Source organism: Salvelinus fontinalis, chromosome 9 (assembly GCF_029448725.1).
Source record: "Salvelinus fontinalis isolate EN_2023a chromosome 9, ASM2944872v1, whole genome shotgun sequence".
In the NCBI taxonomy this organism is placed as follows: Eukaryota; Metazoa; Chordata; class Actinopteri; order Salmoniformes; family Salmonidae; genus Salvelinus; species Salvelinus fontinalis.
In genome coordinates, this window is record NC_074673.1 from 26556135 (window position 1) to 26570570 (window position 14436).

Consider the following 14436-nt stretch of genomic DNA (forward strand, 5'->3'; position numbering starts at 1 on the left):
GGAACACCTTCAAGACTGTTGGAAAAGCATTTCAGGTAAAGCTGGTAATGAGAATGCCAAGTGTGCAAAGCTGTCATCAAGGCAAAGGGTAGATACTTTGAAGAATCTTAAATATAACATATATTTTGATTTGTTAAACACTTTTTTGGTTACTACATGATATATGTGTTATTTCATAGCTGTGATGTCTTCACTATTATTCTACAATGTAGAAAATAGTACAAATAAAGAAAAACCCTTGAATGAGTGGGTGTGTGTAAACTTTTGACTGGTACTGTATATGCACTGTGGGGGATACAGTGTGCATACATAGGCATATTATTTATTCAGCCGATGATATACCGTAGTGAAATACAAAGTTGTTGTACTTTCCTTGAGGGAGAAGAAACTGAAAAATTATTTCACCTGTTTGTCTTTTTTGCTGCAAAATTCCCAAAAATGTTTTGCTTAAACTATGTTCAATTTAATAAGCATCTTTCTGTTTTTTATCCCCCCCCCCCCCCCCCCCCAGTAAAATTGGCATATTTAAGAGTCAAAAGGCCAACAAAAAGTATTTATTTATAGCCTAAAGAGGTTGAGGTTCCTTTAACTTGAAATAACATATTTGCTTGAAATAACACACTATGCATATGTGCATGCATGGTGTAGTCAGTGTTGATTCATTATTACTGTGTATTATAGGCTACATTGTATTGCTTGCAACAATAACTCCAGACTGATACAGTATATGATGAACAGGCTCGTGCATCCTGAAAGCTGGGGATATCCTTTCTTTTGCTCTTCAGAGTATCCTTGAATGAGAAGACAGATTCACTTTTGTTTGGATAGGAGGTGTCCCTCCCTCCACGCTTCATGTGACAAAAAAAGACCGCCCCCCTTCAATTCCCATGGATCGAATCACTGAACCCCAGCTTCAAGACATCTGTTCCTCTACAAGAGAGCGTGCCCCACATTCAGAGCTGTGACCGACTGCCTGTCGTGGTACCCTACATTTGCCCGTGATTATCAGCCGGAAATGAAAATAGACGTTGACCCAAACTCACCCTGTTCTTCTTTTCGCAGTTTGTAGACTGGTGGGAATCGGAACGAGGATTTTGCCTCTCCATCACTCGCGTCCGAGCAGAGAGAGCATCCGCCGTGCGTCAGCCCGGTGCCATAGAGTAGCAGATTTATTTTTGTCTGCCCTCTAGCCGGGAGTTTCGCATCCTCCGCGTCTGGCTTGGAGAGTGAAGGACAACGAAGAGTTTATTAAAATATCGTAATATCTGATGTGTGAATATTTAGCGCGTATGAACATTTATTTTCTCGCATTCAGTCATCGTTAGAAGACGACTGTGATAATGGAGTCAGTGGAAAAGGAGTGTGGAGCGTTGGGTGGATTATTCCAAGCTATCGTCAACGACATGAAGGTACCAGAGCTCGATGAAGTCGACAGTTTTTTCCGACCTATTGCATGGATAATCTGACTCAATTTACTGCCATTGTTTCCTCTCATATTCCGTACCCCCTCACTGGCTATGAGAAAGAATAAATTGTGATAAATATTTTTCCTTTATGTTATTTGCCTAGAGTGTGCAGATTTGTAGGGGAGCAGCTGTTCTGATGACGACCAACATGTCTTTGAATATAATCAAGCTGTTGATAGTTTCAGGTATTATTTGTAGGTTATAGGCTACAGAATTTGTTGTGCAAAATTTGTTATACAATTGTTCCATTGAAAATATGACTTAGCCTGTAATTTTCAAGAATTAAACATACTTTAAAAGGAAGTCAATAACTGAATATCAGAGTAATGACTGAATAGATTAGACAGTGTTCCAACTGATCCACTGCTAAATCAGTAATTGTTACAACAAACAACTGTAATTGTGGATGTCTTATTGGATATATGGCAGCTCCCTAACCTAATCATAACAAAACATGACAAACAACTGCTGTGACAGGGACATAACAACACACTGATCACATAACCCATAACATGTTTTTAGTTTTGTGTGTGTGTGTGCCTACACATTTTCCAGTGTCTAACATCAGGCCAATAATGGAGAGGGGTTAATTGATCCAATTTGGCGACCCCTTCTCATCCAGGAAAGCAGCTCTTTGACAAAGACATTGTGTCAAATGAAATGACCACTAGGCTGTGATCCATGTTGACCATGGTCTGGCTCGCAAGATTATGGTCACAATGCAGTGTCCACCACCAAATATTATGTCTCTCTTTATAATTAGATACAGGGAGGGGAGGGGAGGGGAGCCTATTCAGGTCAAGCAGGACAAGTTCACATAGGTCGAGCAGTGGCCTAGTTTGGTCTGTTGTACAACAGATGGAAAGTGTGAACAGGCATGGTAATATGGAGTACAAGGATTGGCCATAAATAGGACTATGCGTTTTTCTTGACCACACAATCTGACCAGGAACAACTCTGGGCCCCAGTTATAAACTATTTAAATATAGAAAGTGTCACATGATCTGACCAGGAATAAGTATTGGTCCTAGTTATAAACCTCCTATACAGTGGGGCAAAAAAGTATTTAGTCAGCCACCAATTGTGCAAGTTCTCCCACTTAAAAAGATGAGAGGCCTGTAATTTTCATCATAGGTACATTTCAAATATGACAGACAAAATGAGAAACAAAAATCCAGAAAATCACATTGTAGGATTTTTTATGAATTTATTTGCAAATTATGGTGGACAATAAGTATTTGGTCAATAACAAAAGTTTATCTCAATACTTTGTTATATACCCTTTGTTGGCAATGACAGAGGTCAAACGTTTTCTGTAAGTCTTCACAAGGTTTTCACACACTGTTGCTGGTATTTTGGCCCATTCCTCCATGCAGATCTCCTCTAGAGCAGTGATGTTTTGGGGCTGTTGCTAGGCAACACGGACTTTCAGCTCCCGCCAAAGATTTTCTATGGGGTTGAGATCTGGAGACTGGCTAGGCCACTCCAGGACCTTGAAATGCTTCTTACGAAGCCACTCCTTTGTTGCCCGGGCAGTGTGTTTGGGATCATTGTCATGCTGAAAGACCCAGCCACGTTTCATCTTCAATGCCCTTGCTGATGGAAGGAGGTTTTCACTCAAAATCTCACGATACATGGCCCCATTCATTCTTTCCTTTTACACGGATCAGTCGTCCTGGTCCCTTTGCAGAAAAACAGCCCCAAAGCATGATGTTTCCACCCCCATGCTTCACAGTAGGTATGGTGTTCTTTGGATGCAACTCAGCATTCTTTGTCCTCCAAACACGACGAGTTGAGTTTTTACCAAAAAGTTCTATTTTGGTTTCATCTGACCATATGACATTCTCCCAATCTTCTTCTGGATCATCCAAATGCTCTCTAGCATACTTCAGACGGGCCTGGACATGTACTGGCTTAAGCAGGGGGACACGTCTGGCACTGCAGGATTTGAGTCCCTGGCGGCGTAGTGTATTACTGATGGTAGGCTTTGTTACTTTGGTCCCAGCTCTCTGCAGGTCATTCACTAGGTCCCCCCGTGTGGTTCTGGGATTTTTGCTCACCGTTCTTGTGATCATTTTGACCCCACGGGGTGAGATCTTGCGTGGAGCCCCAGATCGAGGGAGATTATCAGTGGTCTTGTATGTCTTCCATTTCCTAATAATTGCTCCCACAGTTTATTTCTTCAAACCAAGCTGCTTACCTATTGCAGATTCAGTCTTCCCAGCCTGGTGCAGGTCTACAATTTTGTTTTTGGTGTCCCTTGACAGCTCTTTGGTCTTGGCCATAGTGGAGTTTGGAGTGTGACTGTTTGAGGTTGTGGACAGGTGTCTTTTATGCTGATAACAAGTTCAAGCAGGTGCAATTAATACAGGTAATGAGTGGAGGACAGAGGAGCCTCTTAAAGAAGAAGTTACAGGTCTGTGAGAGCCAGAAATCTTGCTTGTTTGTAGGTTAAAAAATTAAAAATCCTACAATGTGATTTTCTGGATTTTTTTTTCTTCTCATTTTGTCTGTCATAGTTGAAGTGTACCTATGATGAAAATTACAGGCCTCTCTCATCTTTTTAGTGGGAGAACTTGCACAATTGGTGGCTGACTAAATACTTTTTTGCCCCACTGTATATAAAAAATGTGTAAGTATATATAGAATAATGTATGTCCTTCCTCTCTCTAGGCTTCTCTGCCTCTATAAGAGGCTCAGCCTGGGATCCAAACCTGAAATTATAAAGTCGAATTTGAACTCAATTACTTACTAGGTTAAGTAAGGTCATGTCATCAGGTACACAGTATTATGTGTGTCTATTGATAAAATGTACATCTCTGAGTAGGTGTGCTGATCTAGGATCAGGGCCCCCCTGGTCCATTCATTATAATCTAAAAGGCTAAATGTTCCCTATATCAGCACTCCTACTCTGATCCCTGATATTGATCATCTACTCACAGTGGTTAATTGGCAATGGCCATACCATCTATTTATGGGGCGTAGTTTGCCAAGCACTGTAAGATGCTCAATGAGATCAGCACTAAATATCAGCATTTCATACATTATTCTTTTGTCATTGTGTCTACGGGAGAAAGACAACATTTAGAGAAAGGGACCTATTGATAATCAGCTGGAAGCAATGGTCCAGATACAGAAAAGCTTACTCAGCAGTCAGCTCATCTGGCTCGTATTCACTAGGGCATGCAATGGAAAACATCAAGTGTTTTGCAACAGATAATGTAAATTAGCGTTTCTTATTGAACAAGTCCAAGTAGTTCCTCCCTGTTTTATTCAGTTTTCTACCGTTTGGTGCCTAATGAATACTACCCTGGTGCATAGTGCTTGACTTCCTCCCGGGCCAGTCAAGGACAGAATTAGCCGTATGGCTGAACCTGGTGTAGGCTAGGTACACACTGTCAGTGTCACAGCCTGTTGAGCGCTAACTCTGCCAGTGTATCACTGACTCCCCTATATCCAACAGTGCAACATGACACAGACAAGCCGCTAGCACCTGATGCAGTTGTATAACAGCCTGCTCTGCTCCCTTCAGATGAATTCATTAACTGAGGAAGGAAGGATCTGCCTGGATTTGGGGAGCTGTGTTTGTGTGTGTGTGTGCATCTTTCTTCAATGCACTGCATTGATATCTTAACCCTGCTTTCACCCTGCACCCTCAGCTGTCCTGTCTCAGCCTCCTCCTGCCATTGTCAGCATGCCTAGGGCTGAAAAGCTAATTAGCCACCTGTTGCAGTCCAGTGAAGACAGACGGAGAATGGCGAAGCATGGGAAAAACATTTTAATCGTGAATGTGATAGTCTTAATAGTGAAACTTGATCACTTTGTGAGGAGTTCATTTTCTCATAGAAAGATATCTTGAAAACAGGGAATGATCTCTTCTTGGATATGATGACAAGAGAAATAGGAGTTGAGTGAATGATCTGGGATGTTTCTTTTGCCTATTTTCCCCTTTCTCTGCAGTCTTTTCACTTCGCTGCAAGAGAAGCTGGTGAATATGTATATAGACAGCCTGTGTCCCTCTCCCTGGGCTCCGATCCTAAGCGTGTTTTGTGTTTTGGTTGGGGCCTGGAGGGAGGGAGGCAGGCTGCTACTGGGGCCAGGAGGGAGGGAGGGAGGCAGGCTGCTGCTGGGGCCGGGAGGGAGGGAGGGAGGCAGGCTGCTGCTGGGGCCTGAAGGGAAGCACACTCTTAGAAAAAAGGGTTCCAAAAGGGTTCTTCGGTTGTCCCCATAGGAGAACCCTTTTGGGTTCCAGGTAGAACAGTTTTTGGTTCTAGGTAGAAGCCTTTTGAGTTCCATGTAGAACCCAAAAGGGTTCTAACAAATGGTTATCCTATGGGGACAGCTGAAGAACCCTTTTAGGTTCTAGGTAGCAAATGTTTTTCTAAGAATGCAGGCTGCTGCTGGGGCCCAGGCATGGAGGGAGGCAGGCTGCTGCTGGGGCTCAGGGCTGGAAGGAGGCAGGCTGCTGCTGGGGCTCAGGGCTGGAGGGAGGCAGGCTGCTGCTGGGGCTCAGGGCTGGAAGGAGGCTGGCTGCGTGTCCTCAGGGAAATCTGATCCAACATGATTCCTTATAGAGCAGGCACACTACCTGCCCTCTCATATTCCCCCCTCCCACACACCCCAGCTTTGCCCTGCAGTGAGTCAACAGTGAGTCAACTGTATTTTCAGCATGGTTAGGTAAGAGAGAATATACAAGCTTGATTGGATGGTGATGTATTATGTTGCCTGAGTCATATGAGAAGGCTGAGCACAGAAGGTGTTCCAAAGTGCTGGTCCACTGGAACAACACATGATGTGTGTGTGTGTGTGTGGTGCCAAAGGTTTTAACTAACATTTGATTCCTCTTTCATCCAGAGTTCATATCCAGTGTGGGAAGACTTCAGTGCCAAGGCCACTAAACTACACTCCCAACTCAGGTGAGACCTTGATTCTTTACTATCTACAGTATGTCTGACTATCATGTCCTATCCATCCCACCTTCAATAGATGCAAGTTGGCATTTAGTGGGATGACATATGTACTGGAGGCAGCTCTGCAGGGTAGTCACTAGCTGGCACAGCCACAAAGTCATAACATCTGATTTTAAACCTAACCTGAACCCTAACCTGAACCCTAGCCTGAGCCACACTGCTAACCTTATGCCTAACCCTAACGTTAAATTAAGACCACTAAGCTAATTTTGTTTTCATACATATTCACAATATACTTTGCACAGCTCTGTCTCCAGGACAAAATGAATCCCAATAAATGTGAACCTGCTCAGTAGACTGGCTACTCTAACTGTCCAGTGTTGACATTCTGGTCTATTCATAGTTTCTAGTCGCTGTTGAGGTTGAATACTGACTGCTGTGTCCTTCTGTGTACTTGTAGGACTACAGTTCTGGCAATAGTGACATTTCTAGATGCCTTTCAGAAGGTGGCAGACATGGCGACCAACTCAAGAGGTAAGGAGAAAATAGCAAGATGAGTGACCAAGGGACTATTAAACAGTAAAAAAAAAAAAAAAGTGCAAGTTAATTGATTCCTATGTGCTTTTGCTTTCACTTGTCTAGTTCCTTCACACTGAATGAATAAAATAAAGAGGGAGAAGCCACTTCAGACTTTTGGGAAGCACACTGTGTCTGCTCTCTGCATTATGTAGGCTCTTTGCTCTATGAAGTGTTCCTTCCTCCCTTGCTTGAGATAATCAATCAGTGATCTATCATGACATGATTGTAGGAAGGATATATTTCAAGAGTATTTGAATAGGGCTTATATACAGAGTCCATTCTCCAATATAAAGAATCATGCTGGGTGAATCTACATGGAAACAGCCCACTAAACTGATCAAGCTGAGCTTATTGTATGTAGGGCTGGTGATGAGGTTGTGTTGTGATCTGCTTGGTCACTGTATGGAGCGGCAGACAGATCCTCTGTAGAGCAATGATTAATACAATTCTCCACCCGGTTGATCATCGAAAGCAGTATTTAGGTGAAAAATCTATACACACACAGATACACACACACACACACACACACACACACACACACACACACACACACACACACACACCCTTCATGATAGTTTGCTGAGCATCTACAGATGGACTATATAGTAAATATAGTTTTAACATGAATAGGGATACACCAGCTAATAACAAAACATATGTCTCCAACGCTGATGAGGCTGCATCACTAAACCTAAAGTGAGCTTAGGTGCTGTAACAATGGGCCGCAAGGTGTGATGAGGCTGGCCAATGGCCCACACATAAAAAGTCCCAGTATATCTGTCATCCTCACAGCAGGCGAGCTCTCAGAGGGGCTGGATCCTGGCAACCTGAACCTGTTCTCGCTAGTAATGTTCTGACTGTGCCAGGGCAACTATTCAGAGAGAGAGAGAGACTAATTACTTTAAACGCTTACAGATAGGACATGATTACAATCTCTATCACTCATGTGCCAACTCACACTCCAATCCCTCTTCCAGTGACATTATCTGTAGGATTAGACAGACATCATGGAATCCATGGCAGCAACATCCGAATGTGGCATATACAAACCGTATGGAGCGAGATGTTATAAAACTAAAGATTAAAGAACAATGCCAGGCAAGCTCAATCAAGCCCAGATAAAATATTTGAAACTATTTCAAATAGTATTTGAACTCCGGTCTAACGGAAGACACACAGCATCCCACTGATGTCTATGTAAAGTAGATGGAGGTTTTGAATGTTTGTTTCTGGATCATTAGCAATATGTCAGTGAACCAATTCCATTTGTCCTCTGGGAGCCCTTTTGTGCTCAGTGCCAGTCAGCGGACTTCATAACTGCAGCCATTCATTTGGAAGGAGGAATGTCGATATTTATTTTAACCGGCTGGTGCAGGAGAACAAAGACTCTTGAACTCTCACTGCAGGCTGGGTAGTGGTTTGGGTCATTTCACCTCCCCAGTTGATGGTACTACCGGGTTCTCAGGGTTCTCTACAAGTGTTTAAATTGCTGGTTCAAGTCAGGAAGATAATGTTATAACAGTGTTGTAGAGAGCGAGAGAGACAGAAAGAAAGAGAGTATGAAAGATAGAAAGTGTTAGTCTGTGTGTGTGTGTGTTTATTAGTCTGTGTGTTTGCGTGTCTCTGTGTGTGTCTGTCTAGGGGTTATTGCGCCACAGGGATCTGCTCTGTGGTATGTAGTGTTGGCCATCAGGCCTAAATCCCTCTCAGCATCAGGGGATGGACCACAGCTGCTGGCACAGCTGGAGATTTCACCACGTTCTTCTCCTCTAATCTATCTCCAACACACTCACCCCATAACCCCTTTAACTCACTACCCATCTCACACACTTACAGTATTCTCTCACTCCATTTACTCACCCTGTCTTCTGCCTCTCATTCTGCACTCAACCAAACACCCACCTGTCACTGGTCTCCCACCCACAAGTTGAGAGAGGGAATAAAAGGAGAGCAAAGCAGGAGGAGATGAAGTACTGCTTGGAAATGGACACTGGGTATTATTGGGAAACAGTCTATTTATATCACCATAATCACTGACAGGAAAAGTCTCCTCCATCTCTCTCTCTCCCTCACAATGTATCTCCACCTATCTCTCCCTCTATCTCTCTCTGTCTTTCTTTGTCTCTCTCTCTATGTATCTCCACCTAACTCTCTCTCCTTTCTCTCCATCTATCTCTCTCTTTCTCTCTTCTTTCTCCAGCTTGGTCTGGGTTCAAGTCTGGGCTCCCAGCCGGGTGCCATGTTTTGAAACTTTGTGCACATTGATGACGCCACTGTCTGTGTTTGTGAAGCAGATGGGGTGGTCGAACGCCAAGCACGTTGCCATGTGTCTGCCAGTGGTGTGTAAGCCTGATGTTTCTGTGTCCAAGTCCATGTCATCAGTGGGCTGAGCTAACTCAGCCTAGCATCTGCCTTCAATAAGGTCCTTCATAACCACAACGTCTATTTTCTGAATGTATTAAAGAAGGCTGTTAATGTAAGATGTTTCCTCACTCTTTTTGCTGTTTGACTTGGTTTATGCTTGAGGTCCTACTGTGTGTGTCTTCAGTGAAGGGGTTTAGTTTTGGATGGGTTGATTAGGACTTCAGACAAGGATGTTGAAGTGTGTGTTGGACAATGTTTCTTCATCCAGGTTTCAGAATGATCTGACTTACTGCCTGATGAGTTGATAGGATATACCTCTGTGTACAGGGGTTAGTATGGGTAAGTAAAGTTAGCCTGGATTTTAGAGTGGGTGAGTTAGTCCAAGGTGAGCGAGGCATTCACATTTGGGAGAAAGTGAGTTACTATAGGTCCCCAATTCCCCCATATTTGGATGAGAGAAGGTGAGTTCTCCATATATGGGTGAGTGAGGGAGAATGGGGAAGTTAGTGACAGACAGTGAATGGGGGTGGATGGGTTGGAATTTCCAAAGCTCTCTGGAGGGAGGGAGGGGCGTACAGTTAATCCTCTTATAGCTCCAACACACATAACAGAGTGGGTTTCCTCTCTTCAGATTAACAGAAGCAGATCCCATAGCTTTAACATACACACTACAGTCTGCTGATCACTGTCATGGGATGTCCGTGTTCATATACACAGTACTAAAGCTAAGTGTACTGTGTGCTAGATCTAACACACACTCACAGATACTCTTTTCAGATTAATTCACATACACAATTGTCTAGTCAATCAATATGCGCAAATCAGCATATGCTCCCTCCCTTCTCTCTCTCTCTCGTTCTCTGTCTCTCCTAGTAGATCAGTGTGTCAGTGAGGCAGTAATCCTGCTTGGCTGCTGTGCTTCTCTGGGTTGGCAGATGGCACAGATATCCTTGCCCGTCATCTGGACAACCTGAAGATTACTCTCAGCTTTACCATCATAGCAGTGGAGCTATTGTTAAAAAAAACAGTGGGTCCTTGTGATATGGGGATATGAGTCTAGTTTTATTTGGGGAGATGTAGGATGTGGATGTAGGAGTGTGTACTAGCCTGGTTCCAGATCTGTTCGTGCTGTCTTGTCAACTCCTATGGTCATTGTTGGCCAGACAGCACAAACAGATCTGGGACCAGGCTAGGAATGTACTGTATATAGCCTAGATACAGTCTGTGTTTTGTTTAGGCTATGTTATATGATACATGTGTAGACTCGAATATGTATGTGACCGGATTATTTAGATGTGGACATTGTGTGCAGGGTATTTGTTGTTGAATACATGGTTTTTGCGTGATGCTCGTCACCATGGCATGCTATGCCTACTGATTATATTGTATTGCTCTTGAGTCTTGAATGAACACCATCGTTACAGCGGTCTGTCCGTCCGTCTGTGTCCGCCTGCCGGGCTGTCATGGCTGTGGTGGCTCTGAGTTCCCATGTGCTTTCAGAGGCCTGTGCTAACCTGCGGTCGCCTCCTAAACCCCGAAATGAACGATTCCAATTATTATTATTATTATTACTACAGAGAACGGGAGGAACGGAGGAAAGGGGAGAATAATACTATAGAAGGAGAAGAAAAAAAAGTCTATCTTGGCTCTGTGTAAGGAACACTCTGCAGGCAAATACCGAGCAAAGAAGACAAGCATGCGAGTTGAGGAGAACACTGTGTTCAGCTTTATATTGTAAGGACCGGGTGGAGGGGAGCAAGGGATAGCAGGAGAGGGAAAACAAAAGGGAGAGAGAGAGGGACAGAAAATAATGCAAACTAAGGCAATGAGGGAAGGGAGTGAGTGAAGGAATAAAGATACGGCTTGGATCATGGAGTTAAGAGCGTGTTTCTCAACCGGTTTAGCAGGACTCTTTGGAGATCCCATTGGGATCCCTTAAAGGGATACTTTGGGATTTTGACAAGAACAATGTATCTACTTCCCCAGAGTCAGATGGACTTGTGGATACCATTTCTATGTCTCTGCGTCCAGTATGAAGGAAGATAGAGGTAGTTTTGCAAACTAGCGTTAGCGCAATGATTGGAGAATCTATGGTAACAGCTGGCATGACGTCATGATGACTCTTTGCTGTTTGACTCGGTTTATGCTTGAGGTCCTACTGTGTGTGTGTCTTCAGTGAAGGGGTTTAGTTTTGGATGGGTTGTTTAGGACTTCAGACAAGGATGTTGAAGTGTGTGTTGGACAATGTTTCTTCATCCAGGTTTCAGAATGATCTGACTTACTGTTGCCATCAGAAGAGGCTGGTGGTAGGAGCTATAGGAGGACAGGAATGGCTGGAATGGAATTAATGGAACGGAGTCAGACATGGTTTCCATATGTTTGATACCACTTATTTAATTTCAGCCATTACAATGAGCCTGTACTCCTATAGCTCCTCCCACCAGCCTCCACTGGTTACCATAGACTTCCAGTCATTGCGCTAACGCTAGTTAGCAATTGCGCTTAAGCTTGTTAGCATCTTCCTTCAAACTGCATGCCGAGACATAAAAATGGCATGTATCCACGAGTTAATCTGACTCTGGGGAAGTAGATAAAGGGCTTCATTGCCAAAATCCCAAATAATCAGTTTAAGAGGTGGAGGCAGAAATATCTTCATGGGTGAAATCTACAGTATTACCCAATCTGCTCACAGTGAAATGGACCTTGAAAACAAAACGGTGGAGGAGGGGCACATGGATGGAGCACAGAGAGTGGGACTGGAAGGCTACTTGTTGTTCGAGACTAGAGTGAGGAACCTTTTAATGGTCAACTAGAACGATACATAAGACAGACATCAGTTTCTCAGAAACATTATGGAAACAATGAGAGTCTATAATATTATACACACTGTGGTGGATCACATCTGATTGTGATCCAGTGACTGTAGACTGTGGTGGGTCCCTCCAACATCACTCCCATAGGTCAGGGTGTCCCTGACGGTCAGCTCTATGGCAACGCTCCGTGCTCTGGAAAAACAGTCTGGTAAATAGGCCTATACATCTCCTCTGTCTCCCTCTCTCTTTCTGTCTCTTTCTGTCTTTTGTCTCTTTTTCAGTCTCTTATTTTCTTTATTTTTCTTTCCTTCTCTCTCTCTATCTTCCTCTGTCTCGTAAAACGTTGTGTTTTTCTCCTGCGTAGCTCCCTGATGAAAAGCACATCTGGAGAAAAGAGAGACAGACACAGACAGGATTATTTTTAGCAACACTTATGTCCCAAGGCAGGAAGCTCCTTTAGCAGTAAATATCTCTACCTCCTCTTCTTCCTCCTCCTGTCCATCATCCTAATTACAGTCCAGAGGGTGATATTGACTGCATAGTCCACACCACACTGGAGGTTGTGGAATCTGGTTGTGAAACTGTATTGTCTGTTAATAACATATGTGCCATAACCTGTGCCATAAGGTGGCCTGAGTCTCACACAGACAGACAGGCTGGCAGGCAGACAGATGGATAGATAGACGCACGTGCACACACGCACATACATTGAGAAACCTGGCATCCATGGCTGCACCTGCAGTGGACCAGTTCCGTTGTCCCCTTATCCCATCACTCGTCAGCCCATCCTCAGTCTATTGCCTCTTTTATCTTCTCCTTCTCCCCATCCCCCTCTTCTTTCATCTATTCAATGGCCTCTGCTGTGTCTCTACCAGCTTGCTCTCTGAACCTCTTAAAAAAGGGGTGAGAGTGGGTAAAGGGAAGAGCTTGTGTTCAAATCAGTCTGATTATCGTCAGCGGTCACTGCTTGGCAAAGGTGTCAACGTGAGGTGTAACAACGTAATCCTTTGGAGTTTGTGCTGGAAGAAACTGTTATCTTTAGCACTAAGATATACTAACTAGCTGGATAAGATTCCTATTTCTTACATTTTTTTTCAATTTTTTTTCTTCACCTTTATTTAACTAGGTAGGCCAGTTGAGAACAACTTCTCATTTACAACTGCAACCTGGCCAAGATAAAGCAAAGCAGCGTGACAAAAACAGCAGAGTTACACATAAACAAAGGTACAGTCAGTAACACAATAGAAAAAAATCTATGTACAGTGTGTGCAAATGTAGAAGAGTAGGGAGGTAGGTAATAAATAGGCCATAGAGGTGAAATAATTACAACTTAGCATTAATACTGGAGTGATATATGTGCAGATGATGATGTGCAAGTAGAGATACTGGGGTGCAAAAGAGCAAGAGGGTCAGTAATAATATTGGAGTATCTGATGCTAATGCAGAATGCCACAGGACTTCGCCCAAGAAGTGGCTGATGGACCTCTTCAGCTAGCCGGGAGATGGGCCTAGCACGAGGCTAGCTCCAGGCTAACTGGTGCTTGCTTCAAGGGGCAGACATTCCTGGGAGCATAACAATAAGAAAGTTCTGTTCTTTAGCTACCGCTGAACAGCCTCTATAAACATATTGATGTTTGACACAGGAAGAACATATCAGTCAGCACACTGAAAAACACTTAAGTGGTTTTAGCTAGCGGCAACTGGGCCATCCGCAACCGCAGGGCTCTCCAGAGGTTGGTGCACTCAGCCCAACGCATAACCGGGGGCATACTACCTGCCCTCCAGGACATCTACAGCACCCGGTATCACAGGAAGGCCAGGAAGATCATCAAGAATCTGTCACCCAAGCCACGACCTGTTCACCCCATGCTACCATCTAAGGTGGATACAGTACAGGTGTATCAAAGCTGAGACCGAGAGATTGAAAAACAGCTATCTCCAGGCCATCAGCCTGTTAAATAGTCACCACTGGCAGCCTCCGCCCAGTACCCTGCCATGGACCCTGCACCTTAGCTGCACCTTAGAGACTGTCACAGATTCCCCCGGTACTGCTTCTCATTCTCTTCACCAGCTCCGGAGGTCTTCGTCACCGGCCTTCTAGGCGTCACTGAACTGGATCATCACCAACAACCCCGGACTGTCTTGTCTCATTACGCACACCTGGTTCCCATTCCCCCTGATTAGTATGTGTATATATGTGCGCTCTGTTCCCCATTGTCCTTGTTGATTATTGTTCCATGTCCGTTGTTCTTGTGAGTACCTGTGCTCTGTTGAATCGGCTTGCATGTTAACGTGTTAGTGTGC

The 14436-nt window shown here is 44.0% G+C and overlaps 1 protein-coding gene across 6 annotated transcripts in view; it reads left to right on the forward strand.

The window, feature by feature from the left end:
- Nucleotides 1-558: 558 nt before the first annotated feature.
- Nucleotides 559-14436, forward strand: part of LOC129862352 (protein MTSS 2-like) — a 34463-nt gene continuing 20585 nt past the window's right edge. Inside the window, exons 1-3 of one of the 6 annotated variants that reach the window (XM_055933900.1) lie at nt 559-1409; nt 6321-6382; nt 6837-6910. In XM_055933900.1, the coding sequence (XP_055789875.1) occupies nt 1341-1409; nt 6321-6382; nt 6837-6910 (205 nt within the window). In that variant the 5' untranslated portion in view covers nt 559-1340. The remainder of the gene's footprint in view (nt 1410-6320; nt 6383-6836; nt 6911-14436) is intronic. The other 5 variants (XM_055933895.1, XM_055933894.1, XM_055933897.1 and 2 more) reach the window with 5 other exon arrangements.